At 47.0% G+C, this 21,435-nt stretch overlaps 1 protein-coding gene across 2 annotated transcripts in view; it reads left to right on the top strand.

Moving 5' to 3' along the window:
• The window catches only part of ANXA11 (annexin A11), a 132,063-nt gene that overhangs the window by 87,051 nt on the left and 23,577 nt on the right, over nt 1–21,435 (top strand). For both annotated transcript variants that reach the window (XM_078642949.1, XM_078642950.1), the window contains exon 5: nt 16,686–16,773. In XM_078642949.1, the coding sequence (XP_078499075.1) occupies nt 16,686–16,773 (88 nt within the window). The remainder of the gene's footprint in view (nt 1–16,685; nt 16,774–21,435) is intronic.

The raw sequence follows: 21,435 nt of genomic DNA, 5'->3' as shown, positions 1-21,435 counted from the left end.
ATTGTCACAGACTTCAATGACAAAGTTGCCATCATCGACAACATCGTCGACAAACTCCTCTGTTGACTAAGACTTCACCGTCGACTCAGACTTCACCGTTTACGACCACTCCACCGTCGACTGCCTCGATGACTAGATCATGGACGATTTTGCCAGTGAAACAGTTTTGGGGTCGTCTACGGGCCCATGACTCTGAAAATAAGGCTGCAGGGACGGTCTGGTATTTGTTAAAGGAAGCAAACACCAAAGATTTCACCTTTGCTTACTAGTCATCTGCTAGACGTAGAGGAATCAAATTACGATGGTCCCTTTGGGTCTGCTCATGGTCCCTCTGAGCTAAATGTCAAGTGTCAGGAGAAGGATGAGTACTATTTTGACGAGGAACAATACGATCGGCATTATCCAGTTCCTCCAACACAGAATCGTCATTTTAGATATTATGAACAGCCAAGGTAGGAATCTGCTCAACTGCCTTCATCTCTAATTCAAGACCTACAGGCCATGCTAGCGGACTACAAAAAGATTTCCTCCTCAAGAGGAGCATGTTATCCTCCCACTATGTCTATGATAACGGCATGTCCTATAATCCCTATGCCGCCTAGAGAGGACCCAACCACTTCTGAAGAAGAGGGAGAAATTAATGATCCACCTCCACCAGCGGATAAATGGGATGATTATGTGGTACCAACGCCGTCCCCTCCTCCTCCTCCTCGTCCTTCGTATTCTCCTCCAGAGGATATTGGAGGTTTTCATAACCTAATGGGCAGGGCTACATCCAGATTTCATTTGCCCACTATTGTCAAGCAATCGAATTGCTTTCTTTATGATTTTAAAGAACAATCAAGAAAATCAATAAGATCGATACCCATGATTGATTTTATCTGGCAGGAAGGAATTAAGGTGATCGTCATCAGCTTCTGTAGTGCCGGTACTGCCAGGACTTGACAAAAAATACAGGGCACCCGAGGATTCCCCTGCCTGACTTACAGGTCATCCCAAACCTGACTCTGATTTCCCAAGCGGCCCAAAGGAGATTAAAAAATCCATCCACTCCCATCTCGACTCCACCGGATAAAGAGGGTTGCAGCTTGGACTCCATTGGAAAAAGATTCTCTTCAATGTCCGCAACTGTTTATTATTATTTGGTATTCCTTTGCATTTTTATGTGATTTTTAGGTTTCGCCTGGCTGTCCGCAGCAGCGTTCGCGCAGGCGAAAACTTTTGTTTACAAGTATGGGGCTTTGTCCCGCCTTTCTGTTCCATTGGCTAGCTCCATAAACGGAGGCTAGCCATTGGAACAGAGATATGTCTGTCATTGTCCGAGGCGATTCATGGGCGTTCCGGCGTTTTTTTTTTATTTTCTTTTATTCAACCCCCACCCCTTTTTAAAACGGCATGCGGCGGTGGGCGTTTTTTTTTTTTTTCCGTATCGGCATGGTTGTTTCATTTCCAACGTGTGCTTTGCAGGGGTGGGCTGCGCGATTTCACTTTCCTTGAGTTGCTAGCAGGTAACGGCATATTTTACTACTTTTTTTTATCCCGTTCCCGCCCCCCCCCTCCCGCTGTCCGTGGGCCCGTTCCCGCCCCCCTCCCGCTGTCCGTGTCTTTGTGTATCCCACTGTCCGTGAGCCCGTTCCCGCCCCCCCTCCCGCTGTCCGTCTCTTTGTGTATCCCGCTGTCCATCCCCCCTCCCGCTGTCCGTGTCTTTGGGTAATGTGTTTGAGCTAGCAATGGCAATTTTAAAACATCCCTGTAATAAAGTTTGTTAACCTTCCTCCCGCTAAAGACATAGAGTGCATATAATATAAAGAAAATATATGGGTAGAAATATTTATTCTACATTTTCAGAACATGGCTGCAGGGAGCCATGAATGATGCGCACGTTCATATTTAATGCTGCAGCAGCTCCAGACTTAAAAGGGCCTCTGTGTGCTTTTGAGCTTTCTGTTAATGGCAAAGCCAACGAGCAGCCTTGGCATTACAAATGCATTCAAACAGCGCATGGAGGTAACGCAAACACTCTCATCACTGTTGATTTTAACAAATTGTAACTAAGGATAGAAAAAGACTTAAATGTGTCCCCTCCCGCTGTCCGTGTCTCTGTTTAGACACACCCAGGCGCTCCTGGCTGTTTCCAGCCCATGTTACAAAATCCCCGGGAGTCGAGCTGGGCATTCAGCTTTGCCTCTGCAGAGACCGAGAGCACGTGTCATTGTGACTTTGCACTGGCAGCGGTCTCCCAGCTGGGGTCAGATCCTGTAAAACAAAACTTTGTTTTACGATGTAAAAAAGATTGAACTGTGAGACTGAAGGGCTCTTCGTCACCCTGGCACTCTTTTTTTTTAGGTTTCGCCATTTATTTATCTGTTTTCAAAACCAACACATAAATACAAATTTTGTCATTTACAATGCCAATAGCTCTAACTTTTCCAAAGGCGAAACCATTTCATTGTAAATGCTTGTTAAAACTGCACAGACTTAGCCCTCCTTACTCGTCTCCCGTATATTTCCCCCACAGCCGAATAGGCGCTGGGATGGGGAAAAAAGACGCCACCATATTGGGGGTAGACCCGGTTGCCGCACTAGTTGTTCGGACCTCCTGACCCCTACCAGCAGTACTTGAATCGCGTACACAATCTCGCGCGCTGACAGAATAAGGTGTTATCTCCTGAGGCGGAAAGCCGGGAGAATTAGCTGTTGCTATATTTTAAAACTGTTTATTATTTGGCATTCCTTTGCATTTTGGTGTGACTTTAAAAACTGCACAGACTTAGCCCTCCTTACTCGTCTCCCGCATATTTCCCCCACAGCCGAAGAGGCGCTGGGACGGGGAAAAAGACGCCGCCATATTGGGGGTAGACACGGTTGCCGCACTAGTTGTTCGGCCCCTCCCTTTCTTCGTATATTATGATTACCCTACGTCGGCCGCGCAGCGGGCACGCCAAAGGCGCGCCTAAGGCAAGCCCGTCTACGCCCATCCGCGGCCGGCTGGGGCCAGGGGCCACGTTTCCTGCACCTTTTTTTGGACAAAAGAGGTACTATAGTTCTAACCTCCTTTTCAGACTGAGGCCTACAGTGGAAACTAGATGCGCACACTCCTACTATCCTTTGGACCTGCCCGCGGTTTGTCCCCACTGTAAATTCAAGCTGAAAAGCACACCGCACAAGGATGAAAAGTTTGTCATTAACATGTTGCTCTTAAATTGTAGGTCCCTGCCCAGACATAGTCTTGAAATTGCACTCCTGCTGGATGAATACACCCCAGATGCAGTTTTTTTGACAGAAACCTGGCTAACGCCAGATTCCGAACCTGATGTAGTACAAGCACCACCGTTAGGTTATCAGATTATACCGAAAGATCGTGCCCATGGAAAAGGAGGGGGCTTGGCAATCATTTATAAGGATCAGTACTCATGTCGATGTACTTTTGACTCCATCGTAGACTGTGAAAGCCTGTCTTTTTGCATTGACTTCTCCCCGAATAACTGCTTTTCGGGCACTCTTATGTATCGCCCCCCAGGCTCTCCAAAGCAGTTCCATATGGCTCTCCCATCCATTATTGCTGATTTGGTTACTACCCCCGCCAACTTTACGTTGCTTGGCGATCTTAACATCCATTTTGATATCATCTCTGATCGCACAGCAGCAGAGCTGGCGGATAGCTTAGTCGCATTACAACTGGAACAACTGGTTGTATGCCCCACTCACATTAAGGGCCATCTTCTGGATCCCGTTTTCAGTAATTGTGCTGACCTTAAGGTAGGCCCCACTATTCGCCTCCCATGGACTGACCACTCGCTGATTCCTCTTGCTTGGTCCATATATAAACAATCGAACTCCATCCCCACTCCGCGAAAAACCAGAAATTGGTCCAGACTTCCAGTTGAACAGTGGACCAATACTCTCATGGCCTCCAGACCTCCACTCAGTGAGGAGCCCCTCTTACCCAACAAGGAGTACAATGAGTGGATTTTGAACTCGCTTGACGCCACACTTCCCTCTTGTAAACCCACTCTAAAACGGTCACCGAAAACCGCCCCCTGGTACTCAGCGGAGCTTAGGGAAAAGAAACGACAATGCAAAAAACTAGAAAGGAGGTGGCGCCTGGAATATGCTGTTTCAGATAAAATGTTATGCAGAGGCAATAAGAGCATATAAACAAGAGAGAAAAAATACACAATCTGCCTACTTTACAGGAAAAATCACGTCGGCTAAATCAAAGCCGAAAAATCTATCATAGTAAAAAGTCTTACCACGGTCTCGCTCCCCCCTGCTTCTAATCATAACATATCGTCCCGCTGCAACGACTTAGCAGAATTTGTCTATCAAAAAATACATCAAATTTATTTATCATTTACAGATGCCGATCCAGACACCTCTGCTCATGAATGGTCTTGGCCTTTAGAAGCTATCCATCCGTCTTCAGATACCCTGGATCAGTTCCCTCTATTAGACTCGGATACTCTTGAATCGATAATGCGTCAAGTCAGGCTCTCCCAGTGACCCAGCCCCTCCGTGCACATTGGTTGCGGCTATTCATGCTATTCTTCCCACTATTATGAGTCTACTTAATGCCTCCCTGTCTGGTATAGTTCCGCCTACCTGGACACAAGCTATGGTGCGCGCACTCTAAAAATAAAAAAAAATAAAAGAACTCCGATCCTTGCAACTTTAACAACTATCGCCCTATCTCTATGCTTCCCTGGGTGAGCAAAATCCTTGAGAAACATATTAATATACATCTAACAAAGTTTCTCGAGAGCAATTACCTGTTGGATGCCACCCAGACGGGCTTCCGCCCCAGACATGGACGGAGACCGCTCTGCTTGCAGTAACCGAGGAAACCAGAGGGATTCTGGATCGAGGAGGATCAGTGGCAGTGGTCCTCCTCGATCTGAGTGCAGCGTTTGACACGATGAACCATAATATGCTATTGCATCGCCTTCTTAGCTTGGGAATATCAGGGATTGCACTAATCTGGCTCAAATCTTTTCTGAGCAACAGAACCTTTCAGGTCTTTGAGGGAGATACTGTTTCCTCCAGTAAGCCTTTGGGCTGCGGGGTCCCGCAGGGTTCATCATTGAGCCCAACGTTATTCAACGTTTACATGAGACCACTGGCTGAGGTCGTCCGTCCATATGGCATTAAGATCATCACAAATGCGGACGATACTCAGTGGTCTCTCTTGCGCAGGAAAACAGCCAGCCAGCACCAATGGGCTTGATGAACTGCCTGGAGGAAGTAAAAAGCTGGATGACTGCATCCTGTCTCAAGCTTAACGGAGAAAAAACTGAGCTGATGCTCCTTGGTCCTCCTGCCCTGCCTACTATTGACTCCCTATGGCCCCTTATCCTGGGCACGCCACCTACACCTAAAGATAATATAAAAAGTCTGGGTGTTTGGCTGGATAAGTCTTTGACTTGTAATACCCAGGCAACCAAGCTATCTGCCATTTGTTTTGGTCTTCTTAGGCTTCTGAAGAAAGTTTTTCCACTCTTACCTTTTGAAGCCAAACAGTCATTTAGGGCTGATCCACTCTCGATTGGACTTTAGCAATGCCCTGTACTTAGGTGCACCTGACTACACGCTGCGGAAACTGCAGCTTATTCAGAACTGCGCTGCACGAACGCTGCTTCAGCTGCCCGGCAGGACGTCCGTAAAACCTGGGCTTAGGAGCCTACATTGGCTCCCGGTGAGGAAAAGGATCACTTTTAAATCTATGTGTATCTCCCACCAAGCCTACTGGCGCACAGGCCTGGTGATTAGCCACGCCTTGATTACGCCGTACCACCCTAGTAAACAACTTCGCTTAAGCCATGCCTTTTTGGCCACAGTTCCCCAAATCAGGAGAACTAGAGCAGATGGCAGGCGGTTTTCCTATAACGCGGCCAAGTTGTGGAACTCGCTTCCTCTCCAACTTAGATCCAACCCCAATTAGTTTTCTTTTCGCAAGCAACTTAAAACTTTTCTCTTCAATATACATAATTAATTCCTTCGGATGACTGCGTTTGGTAGGTAGCACCACCTCTTCGTAGCGCTTGGACGCCCCCGGGCAGCAACCGCGCTCTACAAATCCCCATTTCATTTTAAAAAAATCCCCTTTTCATCTCTAACTAAGCATCTAATGCACTATCCATTCTGGGCCATTACGATCGGCAAATGTAGCCGTGAGTGAGTTTGTTCCAGAGGAAAACAAAGAGGAATTTAATAAGATCTTGGCAGAAGGAGAGCGCACAGGGGCCGCATTTATAGACTGTCCTATGGATAGAGCTACTACAAGCTTTCGTCAACCGGCTGGTGCAGCTGTTTTAAGACCCCAAGGATGGCTTAGAGCAACGTCCTGTTGCCCTGAAGTGCAGTCAAAAATGCTTCAGATGGCGTATGATGGCGATAGGCTATTCGGAAAACACATGGGCAAAGCTCTCCTGGCAATAAAAACCGATACAGATACTGCTAAAGCGTTAGGTACCCTATAATAACGTCAAGTGCCCTTTCGAGGCGTTCGAGGCTTATCTGGTTTTTGAGAATTTCCAATCCTTCCAGCCACAATTTTGCCAGGGGTACCAAAAACATCAATCCTATCGATAGCCAACAACAGCTGGTTTCTCCAGGCAGGACTCTTGCAGAAAACCAGCATCGCAAGCACGTGGCTCGGGTCGCAAACTGTGATCTCTACAAGGCACCAGCTACGTTTCATTCTCTTCTTTACCCCCCCCCCCTCCCCCCCCGCCCATCGGTGCGAACATTTCCAACCATATCAGTCAGTGGCGCAATATTACAACAGACAAGTGCGTATTGGACCTCATATCTTATGACCACACTCTAGAATTTACCCAGCGCCCACCAAACACTCCACCCTGGGCATCGCACCCCCCTCGTCTTACTCAAACAGGAAGTGAAGATTATGCTAGAAAAAGGAGTAATAGAAAGGGTGCCTGTACTTCAGAGAAGGAAAGGCTTCTACTCCTGCTTCTTCCTTACACGCAAAAAATCGGGACAGTGGAGACCTATCTTGGACCTCAGAAGACTAACCAAATTCCTCAAAAATCAAACTTTCAGAATGGCCACGCTCTGATTTTATGACCTCATTGGCTATGGAGGATTCTTGTTTTTATGTTCCTATTTACCCCAAACACAGAAAATTGCTCCAATTCAAAATGGCTGGTACCCACTATCGGTTTCAAGTCTTCCTTTTAGCCTCAAATCGACTCCACTGATTTTTGCACGGGCAGTCTCTACTTCCATTGCCATGTTTGCTGATGTGCCACTGGAAAAAATATGCAGAGCTGCAACATGGAAAACAACGCATACATTCATGCAGCATTACTGCCTGGAGTCAATGCAGCGGGCTGACACAGCCGTGGGACAGGCAGTACTACGTAACTTATTTCAGTAAGGTGAGCCTCTTTTAAGTAGAGGATTTCTGTTCTATTGTCAATAGCAATAGTTTTAAAAATTGTGTTCAGTGAATTTGTATACTTGTTTTTCGAAGGCAATAGAGATTTATTGCACATGTTAATGCCTTTTATATGCGCTTACTTTGCACCAACACTTTCAAACAGCATACCTTTTGTGAATACATTTGGAAGTATTATTGGCACTACCCGCCAGCCACTAAAAGTGGTTACTAAATATATAGAACTACTTACTATTCTGATTCAAGTATGTGAATCTATGAAAGATACCCCAATACTGGATAAGAAATTAGTTACTTACCTGTAACTGCAGTTCTCCGGTATTGGTTTCTTTCATAGTCACATACAACCCACCCTCCTCCCGGAGAGACTGCTCTAGCACTACAGTATTATTGTTCTCACTTGTGCTAGAAATACTGAGGGGCTAAAGGGTGCTGGTTACTGATTGGTTGTGTTTAAGTTTAGTCCTTTTAAAGAAAAGGACGTAGATAGGCTATTAAGAGTGTGGTTGCCTCCGTGATAGCCTTTGAGAGTAATTATTTAATGCTTTATTTATATTATTGTGGTACTCTCACTTCGCCCGGGAATGATTCAAGCATGTGACGCTATGAAAGATACCAATACTGGATAACTGCAGTTACAAGTAAATAACTATTTTCTTATGCTCTGCGCCATGTTTACTGACAACAATGGCAGTGGTGGCCGGCACTGCTCGCGGGTGGTGGGGTGGTCACGGGTGGTTAGGGGGACGCGCGGGTCACAATAGGAACAGGAAGCACTCCACACACAGGCTCCGTTATGCAGCGTTGTGATTGGTCTGATCACCATGGCACGGCGCTCGGCAAGGAGATGGGCATGTTCTCCACAGTGGCTGTAATGCAGCCTGCATGGTGGACAGGGACAGTGTGCATGTCTGTTTTGTCATTGCGCAATTAAGGAGGGTTCTACAACTAACCCCCCTCCCCTCCCGCTCTCCAGCCCCACCCCCCTCACACAAGCTGCCGCAGCAGGAGGATAAAATAAAATGATGACGACATTACGTTATTTTATTTTTTCCTTTTTTCATGCTAGAAGGCAGTGGTGAGACACTCTTCCACCTTAGCGGAGGAGCCACCACTGTTTAATGGTGTGTCTGAACAGGGCGCCCTCCCATTTGAGCGCTTCAGAAAATGCCACACAAGTGCCCCCACAGCAACACAATTTTTACTGGAGAAATACTTGATTTCAGGCGGTAAGTGTGGAAAAAATGTATGGAAGTACAAGCAAGACCTATAGTTCACCAGTTTATTACAGCAAGCATGACTAAGCACTACAAGTAATACAATCAAACCATCCAGATTAGAGAAGCAGGAAAAGAACATGAATGTTTTGCATATTTGCTGGAAGTAGATGAGCTACAGGTGAGAGGGGAAGAGTGTTTGAGGTTTAGTTTAGTGTCAGTTAGGTAGCACTACCTTGCAGCATCTACTTTGCTCCTGCTCATTTGAGACACAAGATAATGAAAATAACTTTGATTTCTTTTAGCAATACCACTGACTACTTTTGATTTTAGGTTTTTAAGTAACTGAAAATAAGACTTGACTTGATTTATGGCTCAGATACCAGACATCTTTGGCTGGACAGGAAGCCACAAGGCTTGGTGAAACAAATTGTCTTCAGTTGAAATTGCCCAAATCTTTGAAATTGTGTTTTTGTTATGGTTGTGGTATTGACTGTTTGATTGAAATCTCTCCTTTTCATGGACTCTTGCAGATTTAGATGTCTTGGCATCACTAATTTAGTATTGTGATGCATTGCTATTGACCCAACCCATTCTTATGGGAGAAGCTTACATCAGAAATATTTATTTTCCACAGAACTGCCAATTTCCATGAATCAAAATGCCTGCTATATGTATAGAAGACCTCGACACATATTTTTTTTCGTAGCCCAGGTGGGCGTCGACGTCACACCTTTTGGTGTACCTTCGGTGACGTCGGCATGCTTGCGGCGGAAGCTACCACCCTTGGGCGCCTTCTTAAGATTCTTTTTTCCGCCGTTGGGTCTGGATTGTCACGTGAAGCTCCAGAAGTTTTGGAGGAGAAAAGGAGGAAATACATAAACTCTTCGACTGTAAAGACCTGAAGATTGGGAGAAGAAGACCATCGGAGAAGAGACAACGAAGAAAGGGAAGAACCTCGAGATCTTCGACGTCCTTGGAGGAATGCGCACACAGGGGGCCCCCTGAGCGCAGGGATGTACAAGACCCCCTTTAAATTCTGCAAAAACTGCCACCACAAGTTCGCGCAGAGGGACCAGCACCCGATCTGCAACCTCTGCCTGCCAGTCGACCACGAGAGCAGAGACTGCAACGCCTGCTCCGTCTTCAAGCCGAAGACACTCCGAGTTAGAGAGAGACAGAGGACAGCTCACCACACGATGCAGGGCAAGGGCCAGGCCCGACGCTTTACGAACTGGGCCTCTCCACCGACGACTAGGACAACATCGCCGAAGGTCCAGATGACTTCACGGTCGCAGAGACCGATAAGAAAACGCCTGACAAGGTAGGAGAGTCTACGACCCCGAAAACCCCCACAGGACCTCGAAAGCCAGAGGCAGACTCTCGAAAGTCAGAGCCCAGCGCCTCGAAAGGAGCACCGGCGCCGAAAACCCTGTGCATTACAACCACTAGATCCTCCCAACTTCCTGTAGCTTGTGACCATTGCTGTTGCAGCCACTCTTGGAGTGGTCTCATTTGTAGGCGTACATTGGGGACCAGGTGTATGCATGACGCCATCTTCCCTAAGATCTTGCTCACAGTCCTCCCTGTCGGAGCTCGCCCCTTCTGGTAGTGACGTTTCTCCCTCAGTAGGCTGAGTTCTCTTTTTTCGCTGGGTAACACCCTGCATTGGACGGTGTCGATTTGAGCCCCCAGGAAGATCTTCACTTGCTCTGGTTCCATCGAGCATTTTCCCCAGTGTATTGAGAATCCCAGGCATATGTCCTGAATTGGTTTGTTGGCCAAAAAGGCAATTGTTGCTCCTTTCTTCCTGGTCAAGTGGGCCTGTGCCCCTCCTGTTAGCTCCTGGCCCGCTTGCTTGTGGCAGAATTATATTGTCTGTGCGATCCATCGAGCTATGGTGTTTTTAGTCCCTGGTTTACCCATGTAACTGTTTGCGAAGGATACGAAGAACTGTTTTGTCTTCCTGTGTCCCTTCGTCCTTTCAATGTAGTGCATCACAGCACTTCTTGCATCCAGAGTGTGGAGCGCCCTCTCAGCGCTTGTAGTGGGGTTTTGGAAGAAGCTAGGAATCTGAATACTCTGATTCATGTGGAACCTTGACACCACCTTAGGCCTGAAGTGTGGGTCTGTTCTCATCACGACCCTGTCACTGTATCTGGATGTAGGGTTCCTGCAGTGTGAGTGCCTGCATTTCACTCACCCTTCGTAGCGAGGTGATTGCTACCAGAAAAGCTGTTTTCATTGTTGGCATTTGCAGTGATGCTTTGTGGACGGGTTCGAAAGGTGCTTTCATGAGTCCGTCAGTACCACATTCAGGTTCCAAGCCGGTGGCGGCATTCTCTTTGGTGGCACTATTCTTTTAGCCCCTTCCAGGAATCTTTTTACGACTTGAGATGTGAAGAAGCTTCTCCCTGTTTCTCCTCTTGTGTACGCCACAATCGCTGCCAGGTGTACCCTCAGCGAGGATGAGCTTAGCTTAGCTTTTATTAGGTGCGTGAGGTACCTTAGCACCGTAGATTCCCTGGTCAGTTTTCTATGGAGTTTTTTCTTGCAACACCATTGAGTGAATCTTTTCCATTTTTCCCCATAGCACTTGCGTGTGCTGGGCCTTCTTGCCTCTCGCAGCACCCGCAGGGTGCTCTCTGGTAGTTTTAGATGTGCGAACTCTTAAGTCCTCAGGAGCCAGGCTAAGAGGTTGAGGCTCTCCGGCTCTGGGTGTAGAACTTTTCCGTTTTCCATGGAGAGTAGGTCTCTTCTTTTCGAGAACTTGGTGGGCGGGGGGGGCCTGCGCCATCTCCATCTCCATCTCCATTATCTGTGAGTACCAGGTCTGCCTGGCCCATTAGGGTACCACCAGGATGAGCGTCATGTTGCTCGTCATGCATTTGTTGAGAACCCTGGGGATCAGTGGTATTGGGGGGGGGGGGGGGGAAAGCGTAGGCAAATGTTTTTGACCAGCTTATCCATAGGGCATTCCCCTGTGATAGTGCCTCTGGTTGCCTGGATGCAAAGTATTGGCATTTTGCATTCCGGCGTGTTGCAAACAGGTCTATTGTTGGAGTACCCCACCTCCTGAATAGTCTATCCGTTTCCTGAATATTGAGTTCCCACTCGTGGGACGCTGAAGTCTGCCTGCTGAGCCAATCCGCTTCTACATTGTCCTTCCCTGGCAGGTGTATGGCTAGCAGGTCTATTTTTAGTGGTATAGCCCATCTCCAGATTTCCTGTGCGAAGCTTGACAGAGGGAATGATTGAGTTCCCCCCTGTTTGTTTATGTAAAACATCGTTTTGGTGTTGTCTGTTTGTATCAGCACCTTCTGGCTGTACCGGTGTTTCTGAAAGGCCTTGAGGGCTAGCAACACTGTTTTCAATTCCAGGTAATTGATGTGTCTGACTGCATCTGTAGGGCTTCACAGATCCCTCACTTTGAGCCTGTTCATGTGTGCGCCCCATCCCTTCTGGGATGCGTCTGTGGTGATGGTCACTATTGGGTCCGGTGGTGTTAGAGGTTTCCCTACTGTTATCCTTTCCTTGGTCCTCCACCTTATTTCTTCCTGCACCCTGTGCGTTACAACCACTAGATCCTCCCAACGTCCTGTAGCTTGTGACCATTGCTGTTGCAGCCACTCTTGGAGTGGTCTCATTTGTAGGCGTACATTGGGGACCAGATGTATGCATGACACCATCATCCCCAAGATCTTGCTCACAGTCCTCGCTGTCAGAGCTCGCCCCTTCTGGTAGTGACGTTTCTCCCTCAGTAGGCTGAGTGTTCTCTTTTCACTGGGTAACACCCTGCATTGGACGGTGTCTATTTGAGCCCCCAGGAAGATCTTCACTTGCTCTGGTTCCATCGAGCATTTTCCCCTTGTATTGAGAATCCCAGGCTTGCTAGCGTTCTTGTGACCTGTTCTGCATGTCCTGTAAGAGCTTGCCTTTACAAGCCAGTCGTCGAGGTAGGGGTACACGTGTATCCCCTTCCTTCGCAGATGTGCGGCCACTGCCGCGAGGCATTTGGTGAACACCCTTGGTGCGGACTTTAGACCGAATGCCAGGGTTGTGAATTGGTAGTGATCCTTGTTCACTGTGAATCTTCGCATGTGCTTGTGCTGCCTGTTCATGGGGATGTGCAGGTACGCATCTTTGAGGTCTATGGTGGACAAGAAGTCCCCGGCCTTTATCTGCGGGATGACTTCTTGCAGGGACGTCATCTTGAATTTTTGGGTCTTTACGTATTTGTTTAGGAACCACCGTAGGTCCAGGATGGGTCTTAGGCTTTCGTCCACTTTTGGCACCAGGAAGTAGTTTGAGTACACTCCCCTGTTCCGTTCTTTGAATGGGACCCGTTTGATGGCCTCTTTGAGGAGGAGTTCTTGAGCTTTCTCTTGGAGCAATTGCAGCTCTCTTCCAGAGTGCTCTCTTTTCTTTGGCTTTCTGTTTGGTGGTCTCCTTTCCAACTCTATGCAGTATCCGAACTGCATGATGTTGAGTATCCACTTGTCTGTGGTTATTTTTCTCCACTCCTGGAGAAAAAATCTCAGCCTGCCTCCTACTGGTGTTACATGTTCCTTTGTGTCTTGTCCCTGTAGCCCTCTCCTCTTTTTTTTCTTCCGTGCTCCTCCCTCGGAGGGTTCGAGTGGGTGGGCACCTTTTCCTGTGAGCAGTCACTTAGAGGGGGTTTGTTCACCGCCTCTCCTTCTCTGGCCCCGTCCGTTTCCTCTTGATCGAAAGGACTGGCCCCTGTTCTGATAGTTCCAGTTTTGCCTCTGCCTGCCCTGGTGACTTTGGTTGTCACTCTGTTGCCCCTGGTGGAATGCCTGGTGTGATTGCCCTCGCTGGTTTCCATCCCTGCCGTTCGGCCTCCGTGTAGGAGTGCCCCTTCTCATCCCCCTGAATTGCAAGGCCCCCATGGACCTTGCCGTCTCGTTGTCCTTCTTCAGTTGGGTGAGCTTCTCATCAACTGGGGCTCCGAACAGTGTTTCACCATTGAAGGGTGTGTTCAGGATGTTGTTCTGAACCTCAGCTTTGAAGCCTGAGATCCTGAGCCAGGCTTGCCTTCCCTCTGTGATGCCTATAGCCATCAGTCTGCTGGATGTTTCAGCCCCATCCAAGGCTATCTTCAGGCACGAGTTAGCAATGCTTTTTCCCTCTTCCACAAGGTGTGATGCCCTCTCACGGTATTGTTCTGGGAGGTGCTTGAGCAATTGGCCTATTTCATCCCAATGCTGGTATTGATGTCTATTCAGGAGGGCGTTGGAGTTCGCCATCCGTCAGTGCGTTGCGGCGTTCCTCTCTATTTTCCTGCCCGTTAGGTCCATCCTCCTGCTTTCCTTATCAGGTGAAGGTCCAGATGTTGTTGGGACGTTTGCCCTTCTTCTGGCCGTTGCAGCGATTATTGATTCTGCTGTGACGGACCCCTTAATGTAAGCCGGGTCCTGGGAGGAGAATGTGTATTTCTGCTCCATCCTCGGCGTTACTGATCTGCATGTAGCCGGGTCCTTGAAAGCTTCCTTCCCCTGGTCTGTGATACTTTTCAGCATGGGCAAGAATTGGCTTCTTGTCTGCGTGGGGAGCAATGTTTCCAGCAGGAAATCTGCTTTTGGCTTCTCCTCTTCCAGCTTAACCCCATAAGCTGCTGCTGCCTTCCTGACCACCTCATTGTATGCCCCAATGTCATCCGGTCTCCACAGCCTCCTCCGGGTTTTCGGCCTCTTATGTCCTGCCATTCCAGGTCTTGGGCCGTCGAGGAACCTGAGCCGTAGCTTGACTGCTGCTCCCCGTAATCCCCCCTCTGTGTAATAGAGGTCCTCTTCCTCTTCGTGCTCCGAGGGCTCCGGAGTTTTCGGCGGCTCTTCGACATCGAACTCCTCGTGCTCCTGCACCTCAGCGACGGCTGTTGCCGGCTTCGATGGGATCCTTTAACTTCTCATCTTTTCATCGAAGTCCTCCTTTCTCTGAAGGATGTTCTCCATTTCGGCCTCGAGCCTTCTTTTCTTTCTCTGCATCTCTGCGGCCTGCTCGTCGTCGAGCGTTTCGGCTGCTCTCTTCGACGGTGTAGTCTACGTCAAAGCTTTCTTCGGCTCCTTTTCCTTCGAAGTCGAAGACCCTTTTTCGGGGGCTTGCTTCGACAACCTTTGCTTTTCGCCGGTCTTCGGCCTCCGGGAGTCCTTCTCGAAGGATTTGCTAGGCTCTTTTTCGGAGGATGCTCCTTTCGAGGCTCTGGGCTCTGACTTTCGAGAGTCTGCCTCTGGCTTTTGAGGCAATGTAGGGGTTTTCGGGGTCGTAGACTCTCCTACCTTGTCAGGCATTTTCTTATCGATCTCTGCGACCGTGAAGTCATCTGGGCCTTCGGCGATGTTGTCCTCGTCGTCGGTGGAGAGGCCCAGTCCGTAAAGCATCGGGGCCTGGCCCTTGCCCTGCATCGTGTGGTGAGCTGTCCTCTGTCTCTCTCGAACTCGGAGTGTCTTCGGCTTGAAGACGGAGCAGGCGTTGCAGTCTCTGCTCTCGTGGTCAACTGGCAGGCAGAGGTTGCAGACCGGGTGCTGGTCCTTCTGTGCGAACTTGTGGTGGCAGTTTTTGCAGAATTTAAAGGGTGTCTTGTACATCCCTGCGCTCGGGGGGCCCCCTGTGTGCGCATTCCTCCAAGGACTTCGAAGATCTCGAGGTTCTTCCCTTTCTTCGTCGTCTCTTCTCTGATGGTCTTCTTCTCACAATCTTCTCAGGTCTTTACCGTCGAAGAGTTGCTGTATTTCCTCCTTTTCTCCTCCAAAACGTCTGGAGCTTCACGCGACGATCCAGACCCAACGGCGGAAAAAGAATCTGAAGATGGCGCCCAAGGGTGGTAGCTTCCGCCGGAAGCATGCCGACGTCACCAAAGGTACACCAAATGGTGGGACGTCGACGCCCACCTGGGCTCCGAAAAAAAAAAAAAAGTGAAAAAAAACTACGGTTCCGGACCCAACCACCAGATTGCAGAATATGCACAGCATAGTGAATCCAGAAAGATTCACGCTGCAAAACTAATAGTTTCTTACCTGTCGGTGTAGTTTTGCAGCTTGAAGATCTTGAAGCACATTCATAGAAAATTCCCCACCAGAGCAGTGGGAATCTGCATAGCACTGTGGGCAAGTGGGCTCTGCCATCCCAGCAGCCTGGCACCCGACTGCTCCACTGTGAATAACCCCCCCCCCCCTTCATATAATTTGATATAAGGTATTTAAAAAAAAAACATTTTGAGTTTATGGAGCCTATCAAATATTGTTGAAAGAATGAGCAAATTCTGTGAATAAACCAACAGGATCCAGCCCAGGACTAGAGCCTTCTTTAGTCATATGTTTTTAACCTAAAATATTAAAATTTTAAAGGGGCACCAACATTCCTTTTAAACTTGATTAAAGTAGATTTGAAAATCACCAAGGTGGAGTTCAGTCCATAGATGGTCCTCTTGGGAAAGAAGATGTTTCAGAGAAAAGTACATCCTCTGTTCGTTATGGAATTCGCTTCAGCCTTTCCTGGTAGTAAAGGCAGTGAGAAGTGGCAGTGCTAGCGAAACTGAGGGAGGTGTGCGGCACAATGGGGTGTGGACCACATCAATCTACATTTTTTTGGAGTACTCACCTACGTCTCACCCCATACCTCTAAAAACAGGACTTAATGGGCAGTGTAGAAGGAGAGGCGGACTAAGGGTGTTCTGAGCCAAAACTTCAGGAGCCTAAACGTCATGCGGGTAGATCTTTGAATGTAAACTCGCTGAGCATCTGGAAGTCTTCTGGTAGTATAGGCTGCTCCAGCTGTTCTCTTACCATGTAGAAATCAGTGACTCTTAATTTATTTTAGATTCGTTAAAAAAATGATTTCACATTTTTCAAAATTCACCTGCCTCAGAACTTTTCCTTAGGAGACCGAATTCCAGCTTTTCTGTTCTTTAATGCATGGAAACATTTATTATGGCATCAGTTCTATTGTGCGTATGTTCTTTCTGGAGAGGTTACTTGCAAGTAGGTGGTAGTCTGAACTTTATTTGTGTTTTTTTAACCTTCCTCTGTCTACAGCCAGGGCACCGTGGCACAATTCAGGATTTCCCAGGCTTCAACGCACTCAATGATGCAGAGGTTCTGCGAAAGGCCATGAAAGGATTTGGTAAGCTTTTTCAGTCGCTTAAATCTTGTGGTTATTTTAAATATTTTTTAATTTAAAAAAATTAATACAGAAATTTCAAAGGAAAGCTGTGATGCTTAGCATTTTTTTAAGGCTATGTTATGTGAATGGCTGCCACAGCAACAGAGCTTCCCAGTAGACCGGCATAAAGCAACAAGAAAGGGGGGAGGTGCTACTGGGAGGCCTACGTAGCAAACAGCCATGTTTTAAGTTTTTTTTCTGAAGCTAAGATGACAGTATTCTTAAATCAGGAGGCACACTGTTCTAGATGACAGGCACCAGCACCCGGAAGAAGCTACCTCCCAGTTTCTTTTCTATTGAATCGAGGGATCACTGCCAGATTAAGTTCTGCAGCACGAAATGCTCTGGTAGGAAGATAGGGCAGCATGAGTTCTTAGACAATGGGGGCTCCAGAAGAATGCATAATCGTGTGGACAGTACTAAGAATTTTAAGCTGAATGCACTTCTCAGTGGGCAAGTAGTGGAGCTTCTGAAGGAGCCCAGAGGAGAGGCAGAATTTAGGAAGGAAAAACTAATCTGACTGCAGCATTTTGGACTGATTACAGCCTCTTTAAAATTGATTTCTTTCAAACGAGATCCAAGATGTTACAATAGTCGAGGGGTCACCAGATGAGAAATTGAATAGTCACCTGTTGAATGTGGGGTTGGAAACAGCTGATGATTAAGTATGAGGCCTCTCAGGAGACTGAAACATTACCATGCTAGAATTCTCACTTGAGTCTGAAAGGAGCGTATATCATAAAGCCAAATTACTGGTTTTTGTTTATGGATGATTGGGTGATGGAGGCCCCACAGCCTCCGGCTGCCAGTGATCACCACACACCTGCGTGTGCTTGCCGAACAGGATCTCAGTTTTTTTAAGTTAAGTTTAAGACAGTTCTCATCCATCCAGGTGGCCACTACCAGCATACATTCCTCAAACTTAACGATGTCATGAGGCATCAGCAGAGGAGACAATAAGTTGAGCATCATCTGCATATAATACTATGGATATCCCAATGGACTTCACACTCTCCACCATGGTATGACGTAAATGTTAAAAAGTGTATGGCTTAACGAGGAGCCCTACAGGACCCCTTGCTCCAGTGGTCTAAGCGAGGATGAGACAGGAGGAGAAATGACCTCAATGGAACGGTTATAGAGGAAAGAGATGAACCAGGATAGAGCCTTACCGCCGACACCTATATCGCAGAAGTGCTGGAGGAGCACCTTATGTGATACGGTGTTGAAGGTGGCACTCTGGTCCAAAAGTATATCGGCCGAGGAGTCTCCTTCATCTGATGCTCTTCGAGGGCCACAGCCAATTCGGAACTGTTATTGGACCTGAAGCCATTTTGGGACATCTCCATAGTGTGATTGACTTCTAAAAACTCAGTTACGAGTTTGTTGACCTGTTTTTTTCCACAATTTTACCTAGGAAAGGGAGCAGAGAAATGGGATAGTAGTTTTCGGGTTTAGTAGTCAAGAGACACTTTCTTCAGCAGAGGTTTCACCTTCACGCCTGTGGGCGAGGGCAGAGTTTGGCAACCTCAAGAAATGTGGGAAGGATGATCTTGGGAGTTAAATAACAAAGTCTTGTTAAAATATTTTGTAATGTGTGGAAGAAATGGATATGCTTGTCCCTCAATCCACTATCTCTGACTAATTCGGAGGAATTCATGGGCTATTGATAGATGCTTCTACTAAAGGTGTCCTTAGGTTAGTCTATATTGTCCAATTTGTAGCGGCTGCAGCTGATAAAGCCTTTGCACTTTTGTCTGAATAAAGTGACCACATTGCAAACTGTGCTCTGAAAGAAAGGGGTGTCTGTACAGTTAACTAATGTACTGGGGCACATGTTGCCACAGTGTACCATACAATATCCGCTACGGTCACATGGTATCCCATTAAAGGTATGACATCACACACCAGTGAGCGGACAACCTCTGCAGACAGCAGGTTTCGAACTTGTGTTTGACTCTGAGCTGTTGACATCCATCAGCTATTATACAACCTTCCCAGAGCTCCGGCGTCTGCATCAGAAGCCTTTTGTTATGTTTGTTTTTGTGGGGGGCGTGGGTGGCTCGAGCAGTGTGGGCTCTAAGTCGTGCCCTCTTCATGGTTGACCAGGTGGTGATTGGCTGAATCCCCCACTGCCACTCCAGATCTCCCCGCTGCACCGTCCACACAGTAAAATAATGTTTGAAGTTGGCAGGTATAAATTCCGGTTGGAACATTAGAAAAATTACTATTCTTCTACCTTAAAATACCCCTATGAAAAATGTTTTATATGTTGGTATAGATTTGCAGAGCTATCCAGAGTAAGTCACAGATGAAGAGGGTCGTGGACCAGGGTCAGCGGACTCGATAATTCTCGCCTCGGTGCCTACTCTAACCTGGGATCACACTCGGCAACTCTGGGCATTAGCGTGCCTCCTCTCTACAACGGCCCCCCACATTCGCCGGGGATGCCTGGTTTCACCTTGGAGATACCCAGTAGGGACCATCTCACAGGGATAGCCAGGATGGGTTCCCCAGCGGTCTACAGCGCCACGACTCCTCAGGGCAGCAGTGCGCTTTACAAGACACATACATTTACATTTATGCTGGAGGTTGATTATAATGGGTTCAAGTTTGATGTTGAGACTTGTATGCATTAAACTATTGTTTGTTTATATAAACCTAACTAAAGGCAAAAGAGTTGTATTCAAGAGAAATAGACTGAAGATGGTTAGGGTAGTTGGATAGGGCCTCGCTGCTATCTGCCTTAAAGGCGCCTAAATATGTTTTGTTTATTGATTTACGAAGAGTTATTTGAATTAACTTGTGGCACAACACAATACATATACATCAACCATTTCATTTCATCATCATTCTGTGTTCTATGGCGTAGGGACCCAATAAGGATGCACAGCATCATGCATATACTATCTTAATACATAGCAGTGTACTATTTAGAGTTGAGCATTGTCGTAGATTTTGTACTGAAAGGGGACTCTTCTAATACAATAAAAACGCGTTCACATTTATCCAACTTTGTATGTGTGCAGTAAATGCAGCACACATGCAAAGTTGATGTGTGCAGAAATTAAAGCGTTTTGTCTTGTTCTGCTTGCTTTCAGGAGGTGTAATATTTTAGGTCAAATCCCTGTGTGTACATGTACTTGCATGTAAATTTGCATCAAAATCATGGTGTCCATTGAAAACGAAATCCCTGCACAACTTTCCATTGTTTGTTCAGTAACCAACACAAACCACGTAGAAAATGTTAGTTGATACGAGTGTGAGATTCAGACTTAATAACTTTGTGTCCATTTTGCGTCACAGAAGTGATGCCAACTGGTGAAAAATGCTTGTTTTTGGATTTATTTTCCTTCTCAAAACTCCGCAGTCAACTTTCTGGGAGCCGCCAAACCTTGTTGTGCTCTGCCTTCAGCCATGCACTGTGTGTATTGGCTGCAGGGCCTAAGCTGTTGCCAGGCCCTGTGTCCAACTGGCTGCAAGGTGGTCAATCTGCGTTGCACACTGCATTTTTAAAAATTATTATTTGAAAGAAGGCAGGAATATTGCATTACCCTACTGTGTCTGCGCTGAGTCCAACAGTAGTATTGCAGTAGTTCAGGGGGAAAAGTTGGGTAAATAATTTTTCTAATTACTAGTAGGGTATGGTTCATGTGGACACTTGGTGAGCTCTCACTGCCCCCTTCTGTGCCCTTTTTGGTTCAAATTTAGGCCCCTGGGAAAGAATCCTTGAGTTCTGCAATGGCGGGTGCAACATTTTGTTCAATGTTGCACTCAGCCAACAAGATTGTTTCAGTATCACGGAGCAGGGACTGGTCATGTGCTATTGATATGGCTAACGGGAGAAGTAGCTCCCCAGCGCGACAAGAGGCCATTTTTTATTTTTTTTATTTATTAACATTTTTGGTACTCCAACTGGCCCAATATACCGAACTTTTTTTGAGGGTTAACCGTTTGTATGCCCAACAAGAGCCCCCTCTTTAAGCGTAAATTTCACAAACTGCTGAATGGATTTGCACTAAATTACTAAAGCACACGCTATTAGTAAAGTTCGAAATTTAGTGTTATCCTGTTTAGCCAAATTTCTTGTATCGGAGAGCTACATTTCCTATATGAATTAACATTTCTCGACTTTGCCCTACTGGATAGCTCAGTGCGAAACTGTCCTGAAACAACCAAAGTGTGTGTGTGTGGGGGGGGGGGGGTTGGGGTAGAGTTGTCAATGGAGGCAGAGTTGTTGAGAAAAGAAAATAATTGCTTTCTATTGAAATTCTGACCTAACTAGAACTACACAGTTGCCACGTTGTTGTGGATATACAACTCACATGGGTTCTATTATTGTTGTTCTGCTTGGGTCTGGCACCAATGAGCTTCTTCACGCTCTTTAAATTACTATGTTGTTGTTGACCTGAGAACACTTTTGTTCCCTCTGGTGTGAAAATAATGAATCCCTGGGAGTATTTGTGAGCTACCGGGCGTAAAAGAAGCTGCTGAGGTTGCTCCTATAAAACTAAATGAAGCAGCACAGCAATTTCATAGTGCTTGGTAGAAAAAAGGTGGAATGTATGACAATAGAAATCAAATCCATTCACTACAGGTTTAAACTAGTAGTCTGCGTTTGCT

The sequence above is a fragment of the Lissotriton helveticus genome, chromosome 5_1 (genome assembly GCF_964261635.1).
Source record: "Lissotriton helveticus chromosome 5_1, aLisHel1.1, whole genome shotgun sequence".
NCBI lineage: Eukaryota > Metazoa > Chordata > Amphibia > Caudata > Salamandridae > Lissotriton > Lissotriton helveticus.
This window is presented reverse-complemented; position numbering and strand designations above follow the sequence as displayed.